We start from the raw sequence: 23,687 nt of genomic DNA, 5'->3' as shown, positions 1-23,687 counted from the left end.
AGCGATAGGACCTTCAGGACAGAGGGAGGAGGCAGTTGTGACTCAGTCAGGTGAAGATGACAAAGCAATTTCTCTTTCGCTCACAAAAAAATGTCTGCATGCACTCTCTCTCTATCTCTGTCTCTCATCATTTTTTTTTTTTAATTTTATTAAAGTATTTAGTTATTGTAATACTCAAATTCTTTACCACCATAAAAAAGAAAGAAGTTCTAAATTTGGAGACATTTTTTGCAAAAGACAATATAGATTAAATGACAAAACCCCAAATGGCATATGATTTAAAAATTAAAAATTAAAAATTTCCTCAGTATCGCTAAACCTCTGCCAGTTATGTAACAGTTCTCACAAGCTCAGCATCTCGAAAGGTGTGTCCAGAGCGCCATGCCAATCATAATATGCAAACAGCTCGACAGAGGCTGTGCTGTGCATGAGTGAGCATCATCAGGAGGAAGATGGATGAGAGTGGAGGGATAGCTGAGGGGCGGGGCTGCAGCAGGACTTGAAAATGCTGCAGCATCAGGCCATCTCTCCTCCTCCTCCTCCTCCTCCTCTCCTTCTACTCCTCTCCATCTCGTGCATACCCGCCGTTTCCTCCACCCTCTTCGTCTCATTCTGCGAGCTCTCGCCCTGCTGTGCAGTCCTCTCAAACCCTCTGTTGTAGCACCGAAGGTAGGAGGAGCCACCAGCACACACACACACACACACTCACTCATCCACACACATCCACACACACACTCTCTCCCGTCTCTCTCTGACATCCCTGCTGCACACACACTGTAAAGCACTAGCCAGCCATTCAGACAGCCACCCAGTCAGGCCAGTTTGGAGCAGGAGAGCCCAGCCGTTTCATCGACCCAAGATGGATGTACTGATGAAGGGGTTCTCCATGGCCAAGGAAGGAGTGGTGGCCGCCGCAGAAAAGACCAAAGCCGGGATGGAGGAGGCAGCAGCCAAGACCAAAGAAGGGGTGATGTATGTAGGTATGTAACACGTTCCCTGTCAGTGGAAAGTTTGGTGAGCAGATGCTACTCGTTTCCTTTGACGTGTGAACGCATCATGTGCTTTTGCGCCACCTGAGGTGGGGTCCCATGGGCGTCCGTGTCTGAGACACTTGTGACAGGTGAGGAACAGAGGGAAGAGGAGGAGGACGGAGAAGAAGACAGGATGGATGGATGGATGGATGGAGAGAGCACAGGCAGGATACTGCTGCAGGACTGGTGCAAGGCAGAGGGTGGGGGTCTGAACGAGTGAGGGATGGATGGAAGGAGGGATGGAGACAGAGATGATGTAAAAACTTGTAACTAAAAAGCAGGACAGGAACTAGTGGAAGACTGGTTTGTCTTTGGGGGGAGAAAAATAATAAAACAGAATGAGAAGAACACAGAGGAAAGGCGGGACACTGCAGAATGAATCTTTTATGTGAATGTTTTATATTTTTATTCACATTTAATGGATGTGAACCAAACGTAGCTGTAATGTTCCTCATCTGTCTGCTTTTTGAAATTCTCAGAACGGAGATAACCTACATTTCACAAGCACTCATTAATATTTAGAGCTATTTTTTTTTTCCACATGCATTTTAAGAACAAATGTACAAATGCACCATGAGAATCAAAGTGACAGAACATTTAATATCTGCAGAAATATGAATGACATACATTTTAAAGCCCAGGTCTGGTGTGGTCCTGTTGTAGTTCAGTGCCCTTTAAAAAAATTAGCTTTAGCAACAACTGCGTCACATCTCAAGGTTACCCCTAGCACTAGGCTTTTAGGCCTCCTAAGATAGGAAGGAGGAGGAGGAGGTGGAGGAGGAGGAGGAGGAGGAGGAGGAGGGGTGTAAAAGTGAGACCGTGGGTGAGGAGCGAGTGAACTGGAAGTTAACGTCATCTGCAGTCCGTCGCGTCTGTGCTGTCACTGACTGTCACGGCAGAAAACATCTTAATGAGGATGATGTAAATTTAAAGAGACTAATGCACTCATGTCAATGTCATACAGCTGAGGGTGTGTGTGTGTGTGTGTGTGTGTGTGTGTGTGTGTGTGTGTGTGTGTGTGTGTGTGTGTGTGTGTGTGTGTGTGTGTGTGTGTGTGTGTGTGTGTGTGTGTGTGTGTGTGTGTGTGTGTGTGTGTGGAGGGGGGGGGTGCAGACAGGGCAAGGATCACTTTAACGTACTGCAGTATTTGCTGCCCTGCCACCCCTACCCCACAAAGGAAAAGCCTGCCAGCTGATGCTGCTTTGATGACTAACCCCACAGCTCGTATAACCGCCCCTCCCCCCCTCCCCCCCACAATCCCCACCCACAAACCCATCCCACATGAAGAGAGGAGGATGGAAAAGATGCAGAAGGAAGAAAAAGATGGAGAGAGAGAGAGAGAGGAGAGTTAGAAAGAGAAGGGAGGGGTGTTCTGGTCTGGTGGCGACAGGAGACAGGTGACATGTAGTGATGGAGAGATGGATGGAGACATGGGAGTCACCAGGAAATGAAACTCGGTGCCCAGCTTTAGTTACAGGAGAGGGATGATGGCGTTAGGGAAGGGTGTTCATGTGAGGAAATGGAGGGAAAGGAAAAAAAGGAGGAGAGGAGAAAGCGGGGATGTGATCACTGAAGTGAGGACAGTCCATAAACGTCTTGAGCTGAATGTGAGTGTGTGGTTACACAGTATGCTCACTGTAACACACAGGCCCAAACCCTGGACACACACACTGAATTTTCGGTGGTTTGGTTGATTAAGGAATAAGGAACTGTATGAATTCATAGAGATATTCAAATGTAGCTTTAGTATTATTCTTTCTCAGAAAATTTGGGCTTCAGCTGCCTTGGTATTTATTGAAAATTAATTAGTATAGGTTTTTGGTTTTTTTCATGCTGTATGTAGCAAATACTAGTGAAAACACGTATGAATATTTCAGTGCATATCATTTACATAATTCTATGTTGCTGCAAAGGGATTTCAATTAAACATGGGTCCCTCTGAGCTTTAATCTCACAGCACAGCTAAAGCACACACATCCTTTACATGCATCTATATTTTTGGTGTGCACTTCATTTTATCATGGAGGGGATTACATTTACACACCCCTCATTCATGCAATCTTCTGTTATCAGGATTATTTTTAACACTCTGCACCCTGTGCATCACCTTAACATAATACAGCTCTGTTCTCCATGATGGTTAAGCACAGGTATCCTTCACAGCCTCTTGCAGCTCTGCCTCTGTAAGGCTGGAGAGAAAGGAGCTGTGTCATTGCAGTGAGAGCGTGTATATGTGCCAGTGGCAGTGTGCGTGTGTCGGGCCTGTGCTGCAGTGCTGCTCAGCGCTCAGGCACGTGGCTCGTGTATCACGGGGAGCGTGCAGACAGATGGAGGGGAAGCAGCAAAACGGAGGGAGGACGGGGTTTGGGGGGTTGGATGCTGTAAATGGCAGCATCTGCATCTGTGGAACAACGTACAGATACAGACCAGTGTGTGTGTGTGTGTGTGTGTGCGTGTGACTCACTCGTCTCATCCCTCACTCACTCAGGCAGATTATATAACCACAATTTAATCTCCTTGGGATCATATTATAATAAGCATAGGACCTGGTGAGCAGAGAGGGGAAAACGCAGAGAGAGGTGGCAGGAAATGAAAGTGTCTCAGCAGATAAGCAAAGGCACAGTTCAAAGCCAAAGAAACAAGCAGCAAAATGTAGTGTGTGTGTGTGTGTGTGTGTGTGTGTGTGTGTGTGTGTGTGTGTGTGTGTGTGTGTGTGTGTGTGGAAAAAAAGTAGGTCTTTACGTGTATTTTTAGAAAGAGAAATGGATAACAGCAGCTGAGGCTGCCCTAACTATTCCTGTCTGGGGGATTGGATTTACTGCTGAGATCAGACTTTCTCTATATATGAAGCATTTTTCCCCTAAAAAAGAAATTACCCTTCACAAGATTTAATAAAAAATATATATATTTCTCTGCCATAAGCAGATGTAAGACACAGAAAGAGAACTGAACATTTAAAAGGTCAGCTAAAGAGGGTATAACGTGTATTTTTCATATAATTACTACTTCAGTAAAGCGTGAAATGGTTGAATAAAATCTTTAAAGCAACATAACTGAAGCCCTTCCATCTAACAGTTTATTCTTCTTTATTCCTTTCATTGTTTAAGATATTTTGAACATCATGAACGGAGCATCATGGAAATGTTCCACAATCATTCATTCAAACTGTAAATTGTCTTTTGTTTTCAGGCAGTAAGACAAAGGAGGGAGTTGTGTCATCGGTAAACACAGGTAAGACATGTTCTTATATTATTATTATATATGTATATTCTGAAGTATTTTTTAGAGGAATTGTCATGATATGACATGGCATAATCTGCCTGAACATCATGAAAAAAGGAAAGAAAACCAGTATTCAAATTGTGGACACAGTGTCATGCAGCAAAGCGGAGCACGGTACAATGTCAGGCGTGGCTTTGCTGATAAACTCGAAAGATAAAAATCTATAGTCCACAGTGAAATGACTCACACAGTGGACGAGACACGGGTCCTTGATATTCACAAAGAGAAGCTGTGCACTGATCTCTGAAAGAGATGTGGCACTTTAAGACTTTACCAAACTGATGAAGCTACCACTGCCAGTTTTTTCTTCTTCAGACTCTGGGGGCAGTAATGAGACAATTAAGGATTTGCACACTCCACTTAGGGGAAAAAGAAGAAGACGTCACAAAATGAGAGATAGTCACAATGGCTGCCCAGGGCCAACAGGAAAGGAATTCAATTCAATTCTATTTTATTTGTATAGTGCCAAATCATAACGTACATTATCTCAAGGCACTGTACATACATGTACTGGACTTCAAACTGAAGGGTTGCCAGTTCAAATCCCAGATCAAGGGCTGGAATGCTCCTGAGCAAGGCACCCAATCCTCCATCTGCTCCCTTGGCATCGCTCCTGTGTCGATGCTGTTTCTGTTCACTAGTGTAAAAGAAAAAAAGGGAATGGTTCAATTCAGACACTAATCACTAATTAGTGTGAGAGCAAAAAAACAAACAAGTTATAATACATTAGATTAGTAACAATAACTAAGAATATTAATGTCCTCCATTCCGCCTCCCAGTGGCCAACAGGACCGTGGATCAGACCAACATCGTGGGGGACACAGCGGTCGCCGGGGCCAACGAGGTGTCACAGGCAACCGAGGGAGTCGAGAACATTGCTGCGTCGACCGGGATGGTCAACCAGGTCAGTAACCATGGCGACGCTGGAGTTCCTCCAGTGTCTAGTGTCTGGGGAAGAGCAGACATGTTAGAAATGTGAGCATGACTTACAGCACAGTGAAAAGATCAAACGATATCAAATAAATTGTAAACCTGAGAGGACATTTAAAGGTTCAGAAGTCAGGTGTGTGAGGATTACTGACATCTAATGGTCAGACTACAGACTGTGACAAAGACAGGACTCTTCCACTCACTCCTCCCTCTCACAAACACAATCAGAGAACTATGATGGCCTTGCATGGATGGTGGCCTCCAAAGAGCAAGGACCTTTTTTTTAACCCTTTACAGGGCACTCAGTGAAATACTTGGAAATTAAAAAGGATTTTTATGGATCTTTGCCCATATATGTATAGGAATATACAAGAAAAACACCAATCCTGGTCCTTGGGGGCCGCTGTGCCGATTCAACACACCTGACTAATTTCATCAACTTTCTATCATTCGTTTTTGAGATATTACTGTAGATGCAGGAGAGGACTGAGCCGTGTCACCATAATTTAAGCCTTCGGGAGCTGCACTTGAAGGTTTGAGCATCGCAGGCCACCAATGATTGGTCAGTTTTCATGGTAGCACGTCTCCAGAGGTTACCAAATATAGCTCTTTGCCCAATAAAGGGTTAAAGTACAGTACATACAGTATAATCTATAAAGGCAGAAAAAACAACAATTTCCATTCTAAAGCAACTAAACACATATACAAGTATACTTATACTTATGTGTTTTCAATTTCTTTGAATAAATCCCCCAAAATGAGCTGTTCAATTCTCACTAAAAACGGTTTGAATAATGTGATCATTGTTGTTTTGTAAAGTTCGTCCGTCAAACTTTCGTTGGCCGTTAAGACCATCGGACATCTGTGTCGTTCATGCATGTTGTTTCACTGTTGTGTGTCGTTCTGTGTTGTAGTTGTTGTCGTTGTCGTTGTCGTTGTCGTTGTTGTTGTCCTCGCTTTGTTCTCATTTACGTTGTCTTGTGTCTCGTCTGTGTTTTCCCGATAGGAGGAGCCTGTATACGAGGTGCCTATGGGACAGAGCAGTGTGGGGTCATGAGTCATTCCTGGGGAGGGCTGGGGGGAATAAGACACAAGTAGACGGGAATACTCTGCATGTTTTATGCACCATGTTATCAGTTCATTAGGTACAGCTGGACAATTTAATTCAATAAACACGTTATAAATATAGCTATAACTACATTAAATTGTGCTGGTGTACTTCATAGACTGGTAATAGAGTGTTTATAGAGTTAACAGACTGAGTGAGCGTCAAGTGGGTTTAGAAGAAGCCGTTAAAAACAGGAAAAATCCTGTCGTGATTTAGCATCTCATCGTGTTAATGTATTACATGGAAACACAGACACATTACAGTGTTTTTCATAATTTGAATAGTGAAGTTACTTTCTTCTGACCTCTCCAGACGCTTGCTCAATATCACACTTTCTGCAAGAATAAATACTAAAACAATTCACATTTCAAAAGCTTGATGAGCTGCTCAGGCTGAACAAGGCCTGTACACCCACAGTCTGCCAGGTGGAACGTTTACTTCACTCTTAAGCTATAATCAACTAACCGACCCCCTGCTAGTTTATGCATGATATTAAGAGTAAGTCAAAGGTACAACAGCATGGTCCTCATAGCCTGTACTGCCTTATTATTATTATTATTATGTCTCAGCTGTAGGAAGGTTATGGATGTTTGTGCTTCAAGCCCTCTGCCCTGATATGACTCCATGCTCTCATCCTCACAGAAGAGTCTCCTCCTCCTTCTCCTCTCTTTTGAGTGTTGTTTATTCTTTCTCCCTCTCTTCTCTCCGACAGGGAGAATACGGGGGAATGGAGCAGGGTGGTGAAGGAGGAGAGGTAAGAAAACACAGCAGATTCGGTTCATAAGCAGCAGCTCAGCCGTGTTTCCGAGAGAGAATAATCAAGTGCATAATTGTGGAGTGGAGAGTGGAGGATTTTGTTGTATCAATCTATGATACGAGTCCAAAACCACACAAATGACTGTGTTTACCAGCCAAACACAGCACTGAACGTTCCAACTCTGAAACATGACAGAACAGGAAAAAGTCACAAAATGCATTGACAGGAGTGTCAAACTCAAAGTCAAGTGCTTGCATAATAACCAATAAACAACAAGAACTGAAATTGCAATTTCAACAATGCTATGCCTACGTTTATCACCACAAAGACACAAAACATTTAGTCACAGGTATTTGGAACTGATATATATAGTATTTGACATTACATTTTCACAAATTCATCCAGCGGGGCCGGATCGGACCCTCTGGTGGGCCAGTTCTGGCCTGCGGGCCGTATGTTTGACACCCCAGGCCTATGAAACCACATATCGCTGAGATATGACAAAATGGCCCCTCAGCGTGAGGGCTGGTAACTACTCTGTATTTTATCATAAATGATATCACATATTATACGTTTTAATACTGTGAGATAAAGACGGAAAAAAGGTTAATTCCCTGCAATGTACTGTGTAACATATCAAAATATGGAATAGTAAATTATCTCAATATTGAGTATGCATTAATATACATTTCTACCATATAAATTGAATTTTAATTTTAATTTCCTTCCTTCTTTCCTTCCAGGGTTATTAGTCATCTTCAGGAACCCCCCTCCGATCTTTTCCGTCAGCCCCCGGCTACCCTCACCTTTGCTGACTCCAGATGTTCGACATATTTTTCTGTGACTTTACGGAACAAAATCAACTAAAAACAGACTCTTCCAGATGTTGCACCTCAGCCCCCCCCCACCCCGTCCACCCACCTAACCCCACTGCTCCCCTCTGATTTTCTGCAGCCTGTAGCTTTCCCTCCCACCCCCACCTCACCTGTGTGTGTTAGTGTTGTCCTGATATGAATCCTGGTGTTGCTACTGCCCTCCGCCGACCACCTGATAGGGAAACCTCACACACAAACTCACACACACACACACACACACACACAAACAACAAAAAGAGACACACCTTCATTAGACACGTGCATGAAACACACACACGTACAGTGCATCGAGTTAACGCCAGCACAGACGCACACACTGGACAAAATGAGCGGTTACTGTAGGAAATGAAATTGTGGTTTGTGCGAATAATACAGTTGAGCCGCTGCAGTCCACGACATTAACTCTCTGTGAGACTGAGGCAGGGTGTAAGCTACTGTTTGTGTTCCCGTGTGTCCATGTCAGCTTATATAGTAGGTGTGCGTGCATGTGTAGCTGCAGGTATATAAAAATAAAACTCATCTCCAGAGGAGATGTGCAGGGGGAATCGTGCACTAATGGCAGATTTCTTTCTGATGTGTATGTGTGTGTGTGTGTGTGTGTGTGTGCAGTAGTTAGTGACAGTAGACTGCATGAACAGATGTGTAGAATGACCCGTCGTGTGTTGAATCTGTAGAGTAGCAGCTGTTCTCTGTGGCTTTGTGTGGCTTAGTGTGTGTTTCGGCTTGATGTGTTAGAAACAGGGTTGTTAACTAAACGCGCTGCTCATTTTCCCTCGAACATGACGTTCGGAAAACACATATTTACGAGCTACAGTCAATACTCGATCGGTTTGACAAACTTTTAAAATTGTGATCAGTTCATGGATATTTCTTTCCTGTCACATAAGCAGTGTTTCCAATGAGGAGGAACCAGTTGGTGCTAACATAGGCAGAAAATAAAGTTAAATCCGAAACCATCTTTATCTCCACTGGTGGGTCTGTGAAAGCAAATCCTGCTCAAATGTACAGAGCTTTATTTGAAACCCCTCGCAGAGACCTGAACCATTCCAAACAAGTCCGGAAGAATTTGGGTGGAAATGCTGCAAACCTGCTGAGAAGAGATTATTGGATTTGACGCATTTGACATCAAATAGCTTCAGTGAAGCGTTAGAACAAGTTATATAGAGTTAACCGGCCACTATATTAAGTACACCTGCTCATTAACACGTTATCAGTCAACCTCACTGCATTTTCATGTGTAGGCAAGATAAGCTGCTGATAGTGTATCAGAGTGAGGAAGATGGATGAAGGAAGGTGATTTAAGTGACTTTGAATATGGCACGGTTGTTTGTGCCAGAAACCGCTCATCTCCTGGGACTCTCAGGGCAAAAGATGCCTTGTGGATGCCAGAGGTCGTAGAGGAAAATAGCAAGCCTGGTTGGATTTCTGCTGTGACGTTAGGATAGCAGAGTTAGAGTTGAGGAAACCAGGGACTGAACGTCATTTTAACACCACAGATTACCCCCAGTATCGTTCTCGACAACGTCCACCCCTTTACGACCACCCTACCCATCCTCTGAGTTAACTGGCCGAGACAACCACCGTATCAAAACATTCAATAGAACGCCTTTGGGGTGTGGCGAAAAGGTGGGAGATGAGTCGCGACATGAGCGTGCCGCAGACAAATCTGCACCATCATGTCAATACAGACCAAAATCAATGAGGAGTGTCTCCAGCGCCTTGTTGAATCTATGCCACGTGGAATTAAGCTGGTTCTGCAGGCAAAGGTGTATCTAAAAGGTGGCTGGTGTGTCAGACTGCCTGATTCAAAGTGGACTACAATCATTTAGCGTAAGACATACTGTGTGCCATATTTCACAGGATTCTCTCAAGACATTCTTGAGATATATCATGTTTACATGAATAAAGGAAAGGACAACATTATGCCTCTGCAGCAAAGAGGCATACTAACTGGGTTTAGAGAGTGTTTTCAAGTTTAAAAAAAAAAATAAAAAAATGAGCAGCTGATAATATCAAATCTTCTCAGTAGTTGCTTTTTGGTTGTCGTGAGAGTGGCTTGCATGTAAACAAGGAAAAAAAACAAGCAGGCTTAATCAGATTTCTGTGATAGAAACAAGCAATCTGTCCAACAAGGGAACAGAACGAAGGTTTGGGTTTCATTATAAACCAGCTTTATGTGTAGTTATGTGTACAGCTTGAATTCTGGGATATGTAGTTGACTTTAGGGTAGTTTCCAATCCCCCACTCACTAGTCTAATCCCCGCTCGTTCGGACGTCCCCCGCTTATCATCGGTCTTGAGCCAATCAGATGATTCTCTCCACCCCCTACACTGCTCATCTGCATGGCATCAGTGTGCGAGTCCGTATGCACTGTATATGTGTGTGTATATGTTTGTGTTAACATAGAATGGGTTCAGCCAGCAATGTGTGTATGTGCGTGTGTTTGTGTCCGGAGCAGGTTTGCGTGTTTTTATTTTGAGGCCAATGGAAACTGATGACTGCATGTTGCCTTATCAAGCAATCTACCATTCACACAAAACACACACGTGCACTACACAACACTTGTACTAACACACATGCACACACACCCCACACACACACACACACGAATACGCAAACACAAATTACACATCACATTTAAGTTGGCATCAAAGCAGACTCGCTGATTTTATAAACGGTACTGGTGAAATTAAAAGAGGTTTTGTTGAAATCCACACGCTGTGTCGAGAATTCATTGAAGAGTAAACACTGCTGGAGTGAACATTAGTAATCACAGAGTAAGGGCTGGATATACCGAAAAATAAAAATGAACTGTTATTTTGCAGGGTTTTATGAGCTTGAATCGCCAAAAATAAAATCCAGGTCATAAACCCCTGCAAAAGAGAAATTGTTGTTTTTGAAAAAGAGTTTTTTGGTCACTTGTATTTCCTGCTTAAGTGATATTGAATAAGCCTCTCTGAAACACTTTGCACTTGCACTGCATTTACATGGATAGTACATTCATATTCCTATTTCACTTAAGAGTTAAATCTGATTATGACTCACATTTTCATTACATCTACTGCTGTGAAAACAGCAATTTAATCCAGTTATGACACATGCAGCATCTACATAACGTCACTTATAATGTGTCCTAATCAGATTATTGCTTCTTCTTTACGTGATAGTAACTTTTCATACTATGGTCATAAATGGGTTACAAGTAAAATACTGTGCATGTTAACAGTCAGTTCAGCAATAAAATAAACTCATGTGATACGTGCTTTCTTTCGGAAACATTTTTATTGGTTTCAACAAAATGAATAAAAAAAAAATTCCTCTATGCCGATTTCCATGGAGGAGGAAGTGGACGGTTAAAAATTAAGAAAAATTCAACCTGGGAACAGATGCCTCACCCCCTTCCTGCTCCCCTTTCTTGGCCAGTGAAGGAATCGGGGAGAAGCTGCTTTCAAAGGTGAGAAGAGGAAAAAAGGGAAAAAAGGAGGCGGGGGAGAGCATCTACTGGATTCAGACAGGTAAAACTGAATGAAAATGATATGTTTTTTGGTAATCCTATACCTTTACTGCTAAGTATGGGTGAGAAGATTAACTCGAGAATAATACAAATGACTCTTCTCTTATTCACACGAAGTTCTCTGATCTAAATCCCTTTGAACTGAAGTAAAGGTGCTCTCTTTCAGAGCAGATCTCTTTCCGACATAAGGCATCTGTAGTGCGGACAACGGAAACAATCGCGGAGGAGGATCACGCATGCATTCAGCGATCACAGAAAGGGGCGAACATGGCTACCACCCATACAACAATATCATTAACATTTATATGAGGGCAAACAGCGATTGAATATAACGGCAGCACAAATATCACAGAATAAAAACAAATGTGTTGATGTAAATATGTCTGTTTATGAGCCAGAAAGCAGCGGTAAAGAGTGATATGTCATCTATTAAGGCTATGGAAACAGGTGGAAATTGCATGGAGAAGAAGATTAATAGTAGGAGGGTGGATGTAGGGAGAGTGAGTACAGCTCACGACTGTGACCGTTTATGTGAAGGTGAGCCCAGCCTCGTTGTACACTTTGAAGACCTTCTCGATGGCATTGACGTAGGCGGCCGTCCGCAGGTCCAGACCCAGGTTGTACTTGCTTGCTGTGCGCATGATTTGCTAAAAAAAAAATGTGAGAAAGAAAAGTTTATTCATATAAATCTTCAACAACAGAGTTCCTAAATGTCTTCTTCAAAAGGGATAAAACAACTAACATGACATAAACACAGATAATAAACAACTATACTTATTTAATTGGGAATTTTTACAAAAAAGGCTACGAAATTATGCTTTAATTATCTTCTATGAACATAATGAGCTTCCTAGCTACTTAGTATAAATGTGACATATACATACAGATTATAACATTTGGAGATTCATGCATCCAAGGACTAAGTAGATACAGTGAAACACTTTTCAATTGTATAAACCTTGTGTGTAACCAGAAGAAAGACATGTGTACTGACAATATTAAGATAAACATACACAGAAATACACAGAAATACACAAATTGATATTTTGCCATTTCATATTCTAATGTTTCTAAATCCACCCATTAAGAAACACATCAGTGTATTAAATCAATCAATCTATCAATCAATCAATCAATCCCTTACCCGGGCAGATCTCTCCATGGTGTAAGCTAATCCAGAGTGAACAATGTCCTTCTCAGAGGCGCCCTGCACACAAAGATCAATCACACAGTCAATCTCAAGGGATGTATTCACTGCATGATAAAAAATGATAAGATAATTATACAATCAACAGGACATTTGTTATTATATGTAATAAAAAAAACAATACCTTGATTATGACACTTCACATAAACGATGCCGTTCTGACTTTCATATATCACCGTATAAAACAGCTCTGGACAATGTCAAATGTGGACAATTCGTTCGCGTCACCTTATATTAAAGTTAACACCAACATCATGTGCGGGTATTATCGGGAAAATTCAGTCTGTAAAACATGCTGAGTAACCTCCTCAAAATGTCTCTTCTGTATTTTTTGTGTACAGAGCACAGAAAAAAAGGGTTTCAGGCTGTAACACATTTGCATTTATACGACTGATGGTTTGGTAAAGCAGCTCACATTCAGCTTCATTCAGACCATCTATCAGTAAATGTTACTCACAGCGATTCTGGCCTGGAAGTCAGCAGTAGGTACAATGGGTATGGGTCCTCCCTGCTTACCAAACTTCCTCTCTACACTCTCCTGCACAGAATCTGCAAGAGATAAAAGAAAAGGAGACATTCATGAATCGGGAGATATCAGAGATTATGATTGTTTTTGTGTCAATTCAACTGGTTAATGTAGTTGTTTCAGCATTACAATGACAAGATTCTTATTTAGTTTGATTTTATCACAAGTAACAGTTGATATAGTTCTTTTATTATATTCCGACTTTTCCAACTCCAATCATTTCATTTTCTTCATTCATTCAACTGTCCATGTTGAGTGACAGCACAAGATAATTAAACAAACATCCTCATATATTATAAGGCCACTTCCTCCCCCTCCCACTCTGTGCACAGCATTGTCAGTGTCATAAAAGCAGGCTCGCTCCGCTTACACATACATGGAGGAAACGTACACCGGAAGTGTCACCACACAAACGGAATGCTGGACCCTTAGTTACTTGTGCGTTCAAAAGTTTCACAGCTGCCTTCAACTCACTGAGCAGGTGGTAGTTGGAGTCCCTCTCATATTTGAAGGTCAGTCTTCCATAGCTGACATGGTTGAGGTTCTTCAGCCACTCGAAATAGGACACGGTCACACCACCAGCATTGAGGTACATGTCCTGTAGAATCAAAACTCACATGCTCAAAGACCTGAACAATAATCCCTCCTTCAAGGAGAAATATGATCATCACAGTTCCTCTGTACCGGGAAAACTGCTAAAGGTTAAGATATTATACTTATACTTTCTGTTTCAGTACTAAAGTTATGTATTAACAGTGATTAAAAAAAAAACACCCCCAAATAAAAATCAGTCATCAAGATGAAATATTTCTATGTGGTGAACTGAGCTGAAGGAAACAATTAAAGCTATATTTTTTGTTTTCATATCATATTAAAATCATAGAGCTTTCCTATCTTTCACCTTTCTAGTAAGTATTTATGTCTGTGACGTGTGAGCTTACAGGAATAACCATGACGTTGTTCTCCAGGAAGACCTTGTCAGCGTCTGGGGTGGTGGGACCATTGGCACCCTCAGCAATGATCTAAAGAAAATCACATTACAAAATCACGTGACTGTGACCAAGTCACACTATTCTGACTTCTATCAATCCAAATAATGGCTTTAGGTTAGATCTAATTGGATATAGTTGCCTTAGCCTTGATCCTGGGCGCATTAATACGCGTGAGCTGCTTTTCTCCGGCAGCGGGGATCAGGATGTGACAGTCGGCTTCCAGAATGCTCCCCTCGTAGGGTTTGGCTCCGGGGAATCCCACAATGGTGCCATGTTGCTGGAGTAAGTGAAACAACAGAATTTCAGTATTTTAGGAAGTGGCAATTTTGTACAAAACAAATGTTGCTCTATGAGAATGAATGGGTGAGATGAAAAAGAAAATAACAAAACAAGTTTAATAAAAACTATGAGGCAAAACAAGTGACGGGAAGAAAGCGGTGATGTACCAGTTTGTAGTCCTCCAGCTGTTTGGGGTCGATGCCATCTGCGTTGTAGATGGAGCCATCAATTTCACCAACGCCAACACACTTGGCCCCAAACCTGTGCAGGTACCTCATGGAGTGGAGACCCACATTACCAAAGCCCTGTGAGAAGTCACAGATAAGAATCAGCACTGTCCAACATCAGTGACAATATTTCACATGGATTTGTTGAAAAGTGTCAGTAGGGGATTAGAGAATTTACTCCATATTTAAAATATGAATGCAACCGATCTGTATACTGACAATTATGATGCATAAATAATGAATAAATAAATGCTTCATTCTTAAACCCTTAATTATGTGAGCCTAACAGCAAAATAAGCATTTAAAGAAAAACATAATTTAGTATTTCAGTAATGAACTGGACTATTGCCTGAGGAAATGTTCTCCATCTGGCCCACACAGTTTTAACTGGAAGGTATAATAGAAGTATTCATGCAACTAGAACTGTAGTGCCACCATGTGGCCAGCTCAGGTTGTAACACCATAATTATATGCCGTATAACCTGAAAGCAAAACCACTGAAGGGTGTTTTAATAAACCATTATACGTAAATGTTGATGAGAAATGGAGAAAGGACACCTTACTATAAATGTCATGAAGAACATTTTCTTGAGAAAATCATTCTACTGCCTGGTTTCAATGATAATAATAACGTGTTATCAGTACATCACATATTGAAATCTGTAGTCAGGCAGGCGGACGGAGCCAACACATTTGATTAAAAAGAATCATAAGGGTATGATAAGGGTGTAAAAAAAGATGTCTTTGGTCGAGAGATCCGTTTGTCAAACTCCTTCTGATAAACCTCGAAGAAAATGTAATCTCCCCACAATTTAATCCTCAAATACACACTGTGCGAGGAGGATTAGACTTGTGAACGTTCAGCTCTTTCGTGACACTCTCATCCCATGACTAGTATACTCCCTTGATTATCTGATGAAAAAGTGGTAATCATACACATGATACGTGGTGAAGGGCAGTGGCACAGCTCAGGGTGTACAACAACAACAACTGTGTCCTTGTCTTACATCTATAACACGTGAAGAGCAGCCTTAAGTGGAAGTGAAACTGCAAAGGAGAATGTTTCCCTTTGTCTGTCTCTCACACAAAATTCTCTTTTCTTAAACATTAACAGTTTCAAATCATTTGTGCACTTGTAATGTTAAACTTTATCGACCTTTGCATTCCCTCTCTGTACTGTCCTTACATTGCATGGTTTACCAGACAAGAATATTGAATGATTATATTTAATCTTTGACAATCAGCTCAAAGACACTGCTCCCACTCCTTACCCCAAAATAAAATGAATTAATCATATATAAATAATTATTTCCTACATCAAAGAAAAGGAAATTCTCTCAGTTTCCTTACTTGTATGCTTGGTACAAAGAGATCAGAGTACGACTAGAACAGATGGGAAAGCTCTGATTGAGGCTCTAAAACCCCTTATTGAATGAAAACTTAAATCCTGTGAGTATCTGTGGACATATACCCATGGTCCATTTACAGAACAAACTGTGGTGGTTTGGTCAAACTGCGTGTGTTTGAGTGCGTGTACCTGGACGATGAAGGTCTTGTCCTGGAAGCCAGGTGTCAGGCCCACCATGCTCATGTAGGACGCCTCGTTAATGAAGTTCTCGATGCCGTGGAAAACTCCGCGACCAGTGGCCGAGATACGTCCGTGGATTCCTCCCTGACTGATGGGTTTTCCTGTGACGCAGGCATGGGCGTTGATGTCCTGCAAACACACACACACACACACACACAACAAATTGAAGAATGTTATAAACACAGCACTGATATTTGTTTGAAGCCTCATTTTGGGTTCAACACAAGACAATCAATGTACCGCCAGGATTTGCTCATTAAAAAAAAATATACCTGAACCATATTTCAGATAATATAGTTGAATGAAATTGTATGCATCAACATGTCAATGAAAAGCACCAGAGGGGTTATACAAACTCAAACGCCAACCATTATAATATTATAATTTTCCATAAAGGAATAACCTTGATAAATACAAGGAATCAATACAATTCAAAGTTTGACCCATCAGCTCCCCAATTAATCATGTTGAATATTCTTCCTCCTAAAGCCATATTTCCACCAAGTTTGGATGAAAATTGTCATTTGGAAGGAAAATGATGAATGCACACATGCATCCTTTAGCAGCCTGTAAAGCTACTTTTAGTATAGCAGGAATCTGGTCAGTCGGGGAAGGGAGAGGCAGGAAAGCACTGCTCGTGCTTTTCATGTGAGTCATGCCTTGTTTTTTTCTTTTTTTCTTTTTTTCTGGTTTGATTTTCCCTCTTATGGGGTTGGTACCAAAAAGCAAATTGGTTTCCCATGTCCGAGGACTCACAGTGTGTGCGATGGTGTTGGCATATGTGTCGGCAATCCAGGACATTTCCCTCTCTCCTGTGCTCATGTCTGGAGCAGGGACGTCGATGCCAGGTCCTGGTGAAGGGGAAAAAGTGGAGGAGGGGGAGAGAAAGTGGGAGGGTTTAAGTATACAAGCTACTGTGAACCCGAGCACCAGGATTTGTCATTCATATTTTCATGTGTCCAAACAAAGGTGCATGCAGAGAGGTGGGGGATGGGACCACTGAGAGAGAAAAGAGTGTTTGCCCATGGTGCATCCTCTCTGACACAGTGGAGCAGTAACCTGTAGTGGGTAGTTTAAAAATCCAGAGGGTATGACGTCACTAGAGAGGAACCTTATATAAAACTTCACAAAATAACACAACTATAGAGGTCAAAAAAGCATGTGACGCATCACTCACTGCTGTTTGGACTGAACACATTCTAAACACCAACATGCATCCAGACAGAGGTGATGACAGTATCCATAGGGGCTGTTAACCTGCTGGTCCAGGTTTATATTCATGTGATCTTCCTCAGTATTTGTTTACTATTAGAACGTACAACTTCCTGTATTTCTTGCAACTTCCTGCACAAAATAATGAGAAATAACAGTTTCAGCAATAATGTGATATTGTACTTTTTACTGCCCTGGTTACTTTACACTGGCAGATCAAGATAACTATAATTATTCATAATGCATTTGGGCCACTGAGAATAATAAATACGGTACTTGGAGCAGTTTTTGTACATTGTAGTATTGCTACTTAAGTAACACATCTAACTAATACTTCCTACCCAACTTTTATATACAGTATATATCCTGACTTTTGTGCTTAGTCTCTCCACCTCCAAATATCAGTTAAAAATGTCCCACCACTATCGTTTACCTTTACATTTAACAGAGACACACCCTGAGCTACACCAAACAAAATAAACAACAAATGAATGCAAGCATATGTTTATCCTTGTCAATGTAAATACGCACCACTATGTTTATTGTAACAGTTAACAAAAAAATATGTTGCGCAAAAACAGTAATGAAGCATATACAAAGCAGTGTTATTTAAAAAAATTATAATAAAACATTCAAAACCCTTTAATGTTTGGTAGGAAGTTTTAAGAGTTTCAAAATCAACTTTTTTAAATTCATGCAAACAGATCTCACCAATGAAACCCTTCTTGGCCAGCTCAATAGTGAATCTCCTTGTGATCTTCTCCAGCTCATTGTCCTACAAACAAACAAACAAACAAACAAACAGAAAGTCTGGTCACATTTATGTCATGACTTACTGCAAACAAATCATAAAATGGATGTTTTTCCTTTTATTGTCAACTGTATCTGGTTCATTGTTAGCATTGTAATTCCTTTAACTTTAAATTCAGTGGAGAAAGAGATGCATGTTTTCTGCTTCTACAGCTCAGATTACACGAGCTTCTCTGCCTCTTGTTATTCGTAATTTCCACTACATCTTCCCACTCTTTGGATGACTAATAATGAAATACAGCATGAAAAGCCAGTTACTATGCAGCCCTGCCTTTTGCATACTTGAACGACTGAATCACCCTCAGATTTTGTGTGCAAGAGAGGAAAGCTGATATCCTTGCAAGGATTGTGAAGTTTAAGCCGTTTTGCTTTCCTACAAGCATCATCACACACAGTTCACTTCTGTGCATCTCTACATATGCGTGCAAGTGTGAGGAGGAAGAGTCTTGACATGTGAGGGCTTACAGAATAATTCTTGGTGTTGATCTTGACTCCAGCTTTGGCTCCACCAAATGGCACATCTGGAAGAAGTGAATACAGCTTTAAAACCACAGGCACATAATTACACAAGTGTGAATACAAAATAAGTTTCAAAGTAGATGCGAAAAACAACACAGACAACTATTCTCTGCTATTGCTGCATACAAAAATAACCTATTGTCCTTGTAAATTAAATAAAAAAGCATTGCCCTGGTGCTTACAAACATTACCAAATGAAGAGACAAATGACACAGAACTTGGTACCAAGTACAGTTTTAATATATGTGTGGACGGGAGATCAGGGGGATAACTGTCAAGAGGCTTTGTGGAAAGCTTAGACTTTAATACCTACCGACAACAGCACACTTGTAGGTCATCAGAGATGCCAGGGCTTTCACTTCATCTACACACACATCTGGACTGTAACGGATACCTGAGGAGACACAAACACAAGGGGGACAATGTAAACACAATGACCATACAATGCATTTAATTTTTTAAAGGGATACTTCACCGATTTGAATGTGGCTTTGTATTGCTAGAATAGTAGTAGTATTTTTTAGAAAATGTGCTTCCCTCCCTCAGTTTTTCACTGAGTTGTAAAAAAATCTGTTTTCCCTTATCCAAATGTGCCCTACTGTGAGTCAAATGACGCGTTTTGCATCACAGTAGGGCAAATTTTGAAAATGGAAAACAGATTTTTTTACAACTCAGTGAAAAACTGAGGGAGGGAAGCACATTTTCTAAAAAATACTACTGCTATTCTAGCAATACAAAGCCACATTCAAATCGATGATTTATCCCCTAACTAGATGATTAAGTATTCATGGTAAAGACAAATCGATAGCATACACTTACACTGTACACCACATATGCAGGTCAACAAAAATGAATAGATAGAGCACTGACAAAGACTGGACCAATAATTATGCATGGTATGTTCACCGCAGCCACATTAACATGCCAGAGAGATCACTGACTGTGTCTGGCGGTCACAGTAATGGCGGTTGGCGGGTGGAGATAGAAGGAGCCAATCGCGGGGCCCTCATTCTGACCTCAGCTGCAGCCATTTCTTCCTGCCGTCTAAAGTTTACAACCGTCGCCAGGGCAACATGAGAGCATATATTAGAGAGCGTATATTATACCCAGCTACTGGATCGGACTCCGTGCCCAAGTCACGCTACTACTCCTCGATGGCACAATGTATTTTCATGTGCCGTGTGAGATTGACCTGTAATACTATATATAACACATCTATATTTAGCTTACAGAGAACAACCCATGGTAAAATGGCACAAGGAGGAGACTGGAGACTCTTTACAGTTATAGAATCATTGCACACTACGTCAAGTGAAGTTCCCCTTAAACAGCCCAACTTCTTTCATTTGTGCTGCCAAAGTCAAAGCCTTTCAAGTTATACTGAATTACACAAACAATCAAACTTTGTAAAAAAAAACAAGGCTTCATGTTGCTACAGAGGTTCTCCTTTCTCTCTACGTTTCCACGGATCAGCTGAGTTACCTAAGGCCAACCAAGGACAATCTTGAGCTCAGTAATGAAATTACAAGGGAGGAAAAGGCCTGGCTGCTCACCCATCCCCCATCCAACCACCCATTTATCCACCCAAACCCACAGCCCATCACAGCAACAAGAAGCTGGATTCAGCTATAAACACATTCCTCTGAAATGAAGAGCAGCAGAGCCCACACTAAAAGTCAAAGTTTCCAGTGTGTAGTCAGAGAAGTTGTTTTTACAGAAAGGTTGCCATGGCAGCGATTTCCGTTTCAGAGTTGTACTACTGGTTGGAACTTTGACGAGCTGCTGCACACATGATTCACATGACAATCCACGTCTGCACAGAAAGGAGAAGAAAGTTGACCATTTAGCAGACTAAACAAAAGTCAAGTTGCTTATTCTTAGAAACAGGGTAAAGTTCCACAAATGCTCTTCAAGCGGAGAAGACTATTGAGCAGTGACAAAAGGGCAGGTGGGGCTAGCTGGTTAGAATGCCAACTTCAGTGGAAGCAAAGAAGTGGCAAAACAAGAGCTACCCCTGAGATGGATTGCCACCAATGAAGGTAAACTAAGATTGAAATGTAATCCTGCATTTGCAATGTTTGCAAGACTGGTAAACCCACAGCCATTATTGCTAGCATCAGAGAAGCTAACTCCATATTCAGTATAGACCAGTGCAGCATAGTCTTGCAGCTGTCGGTTCTGGCTCGTTCAGACCTGTACTTGTACTTAAGGTGCTTACATGCAGAGAATGAGCACCACATGCAAAACAGAAACAGCCTTTGAACTTTGTAGTTTGATCTACCATCTAAGGGTCTATGCACAATATCAATGATTGACTATTTTTCACTATACATCCCTATAATTGTGCACAATATCAATGATTGACTATCTTGCACTATTACACCCCTATAATTCCTCTCATCTTATCAAAAGGATTTGGATAAAGGGGCCTGACAGTATTATTGACAGTGCCACTTGAATCAAGACATTATCAGTTAAATAATACTATGTAAACATAAGTGTGGGCCAAGTTCAGATCTGAGACAAGAGACAGAGTTCTGTGATAATTTTAAAATCTGTCCGAGGAGTTGAGATTTCAGCGATGTGATTTTATTTGCCAGATTGTTTAACTGTTTATATGAAATACAATGAACAACTTAAGTGCCCAAAAATTGCAACAGCCGGCTAGCGGTTTATTTGATCTACAATGTACAACGTGAAAAAGATGCTTTCAAGTATCGTTGTGGCATCAAAGACAGTTAATGCCATGTTTGATATAGATATATAGACCTCCTTTCAGGCTTTCATTAGGTAGACACAGGGAACATTGAACCTCTCATGTTATTGATTTGAACTTGAGTGCCTCTTTGTTGTTCTCTGACGAATAACTGTTTGCTCAGTTTGTGACACTGGAACGTCATTACTAGGAAAACTGATCCACTACTGAGAAGGGGCTCTGTGACTTAATACATAATGCCTCTCTGAATCAACTTTTCAGTCAATGGATCAGTCTGATCTATTCCTTTTAAAAAAAATAATTAAACTAGTTCTTGTGCATAGTCTTGCGTGGTGGACAAGCCTCCCTAGAATACATCAAGCAGGTGTGGTTGAAGGTTTCAAACTTTTCATACCAGGCCAATGTCTATTCCAGACCATTCAAACGTGCCTTTTGACTGACTGACTGCATGACATGTCCCTCTCCAGTGAGGAAAGCCTTTTCTCTCCAACACCCTCCCCCACCTGTCAGACTGCTGACAAATAGGAGTGCCTGAGAACACAACCGCCCCCCCTCCCCAAGCCTCACACCTCCCATCATCCAATGCATTTGGCCCCTCTGCTCAAATATTACCCAGAGTGCACCACAGAGCAGCTTTGAACCTTAAACTCTGAACCCAAGGGCATACATCTCACAGTACTGAGGATATTATAGCAGCCGTTTGCATGGCACATACCACTCCTTCATGATATGAATGTCATCCATTCATTTGTCTACTCTAGTGAATGGGAAGGACCATGTTCTTTGTATGTCCTCAGCGTTATAGCTTGTGTATTTCATTCAATGAGGCCTGAATTGTCCAATGACATAACAGCTAAGGTCTGCTTTCTAAATCACATTATGCAACTCAGACTGCAAGAATGAAGCTATTATCAAAGGATGTCTAAATTACTTCCTGACTATTCTTAATGATCCAATAATAAGTCTCTGCTGTCAGCTTTTTCAATGTTTCTGTTTTCTTTGCACCTCAGTATATTTAGTTTGTGGACAAACGCACACATTGTGAAGTATGGAGAAAACAACCTTCTGATATTTTATGGACAAAACAAGTTAAAGATTAGTTGTGATAATAAAATCGACAGATGCATCTTTGGACATCACTTGCAGCCCAACATACAACTTAAGTTAAAATAGAAGACCACCACATGAACTGGTGCAACCACTCAACTATGAACCCAGTCAAACAGCATGATTGACTGCTTGGTTATGGAAAGTTAAATAGCTGGCTCTAAAGCTAACAAGGCAACGTTACAGTGACAGGTGAGCAGAAGGTCACCGTAAAGTGATGGTAATTCACGTGAACACATAAGCATTTGTTTAGAAATACGAATGTTGCGTTAGTTAGCTCCGGATAAAAGGAGTGTAGTTGTGTGGCAGTGGTGAGCTACAGTCGCAGCTGTTGAAAGCAGCTGCTTGTGTTTGGTGCTTTTGAGTAGCTAACGGTGCTAACTAAGGTGAAGTAGCTGGCTTTAGCTAACTGTCCGGGACCAGTCAGCGAGATGTGGGTCTTTTCTCACCTCCTTTACAGGGTGTTCTGTGCTGGCTGTGCTGGGCGCGGTAAGCTTCCACCACCTCCCACTCTCCGCTATCCCTCTTAATGGGGAAAGACACACTCAGGACGTGGTTGCAGGGTTTGATGATGCGCAGGATGCCCCGCACACGGTTCCTCTTCTGCTCGGGGCTCTCCCTGGTCCTCAGGTCCTCGACGAGCTTGTCCTCCACGATGGCAGCGCCACGGTCGAAGAAGCCCTCGACCATCCTGAAGAAGTTGGGGTCGTCGGGCTTGTCAGCTGCGTCGGCATAGTGACGAACCCGCATCAGGGACGCGGACACCGGGAGAGCGGAGTCCACGCATCCCGAGGCCAGAGCGGTACCCGCAGAGCGGCTAAGTAGCTCCCCGAAATACCGATACATGACTGAAACTAGCTAACAGGGAAGACGGACGACTAAAAAAAAAAGCAGGCAATTATACAGCGGTGACAGTGGGAGTGACGGCAGGAGAGGGGGGCGAATGAGCAGCACAGCAGCTCCTCACCGAGTCACGTCCTCTGGCCGAGTGGGGAATGACATAATGT

At 41.8% G+C, this 23,687-nt stretch overlaps 2 protein-coding genes across 2 annotated transcripts; one reads left to right on the top strand and one right to left on the bottom strand.

Annotated features, from left to right (window-relative positions):
• Nucleotides 1-859: 859 nt before the first annotated feature.
• Nucleotides 860-7,860, top strand: sncgb (synuclein, gamma b (breast cancer-specific protein 1); the record flags this gene model as incomplete). The annotated part of the gene is made up of 6 exons (XM_083903672.1): nt 860-984; nt 4,225-4,262; nt 5,093-5,217; nt 6,250-6,267; nt 7,064-7,105; nt 7,852-7,860. 6 exons carry the CDS (start codon nt 860-862, stop codon nt 7,858-7,860), a joined length of 357 nt encoding a protein of 118 aa, XP_083759798.1.
• Nucleotides 7,861-11,252: 3,392 nt separating this feature from the next.
• On the bottom strand, nt 11,253-23,687 carry glud1b (glutamate dehydrogenase 1b). The gene is made up of 13 exons (XM_083904023.1): nt 23,130-23,687; nt 19,171-19,251; nt 18,804-18,859; nt 18,240-18,303; nt 17,073-17,167; nt 16,266-16,445; nt 14,669-14,806; nt 14,362-14,499; nt 14,172-14,252; nt 13,705-13,828; nt 13,162-13,253; nt 12,642-12,704; nt 11,253-12,144 (listed from the first exon to the last, which is right to left on the bottom strand). Exons 1-13 carry the CDS (start codon nt 23,524-23,526, stop codon nt 12,025-12,027), a joined length of 1,629 nt encoding a protein of 542 aa, XP_083760149.1. The 5' UTR covers nt 23,527-23,687; the 3' UTR covers nt 11,253-12,024.

The sequence above is a fragment of the Microchirus variegatus genome (assembly GCF_963457635.1).
Source record: "Microchirus variegatus genome assembly, chromosome: 17".
NCBI lineage: Eukaryota > Metazoa > Chordata > Actinopteri > Pleuronectiformes > Soleidae > Microchirus > Microchirus variegatus.
The sequence above is the reverse complement of the archived record's forward strand: the minus strand, read 5'-3'. Positions and strand labels throughout refer to the sequence as shown.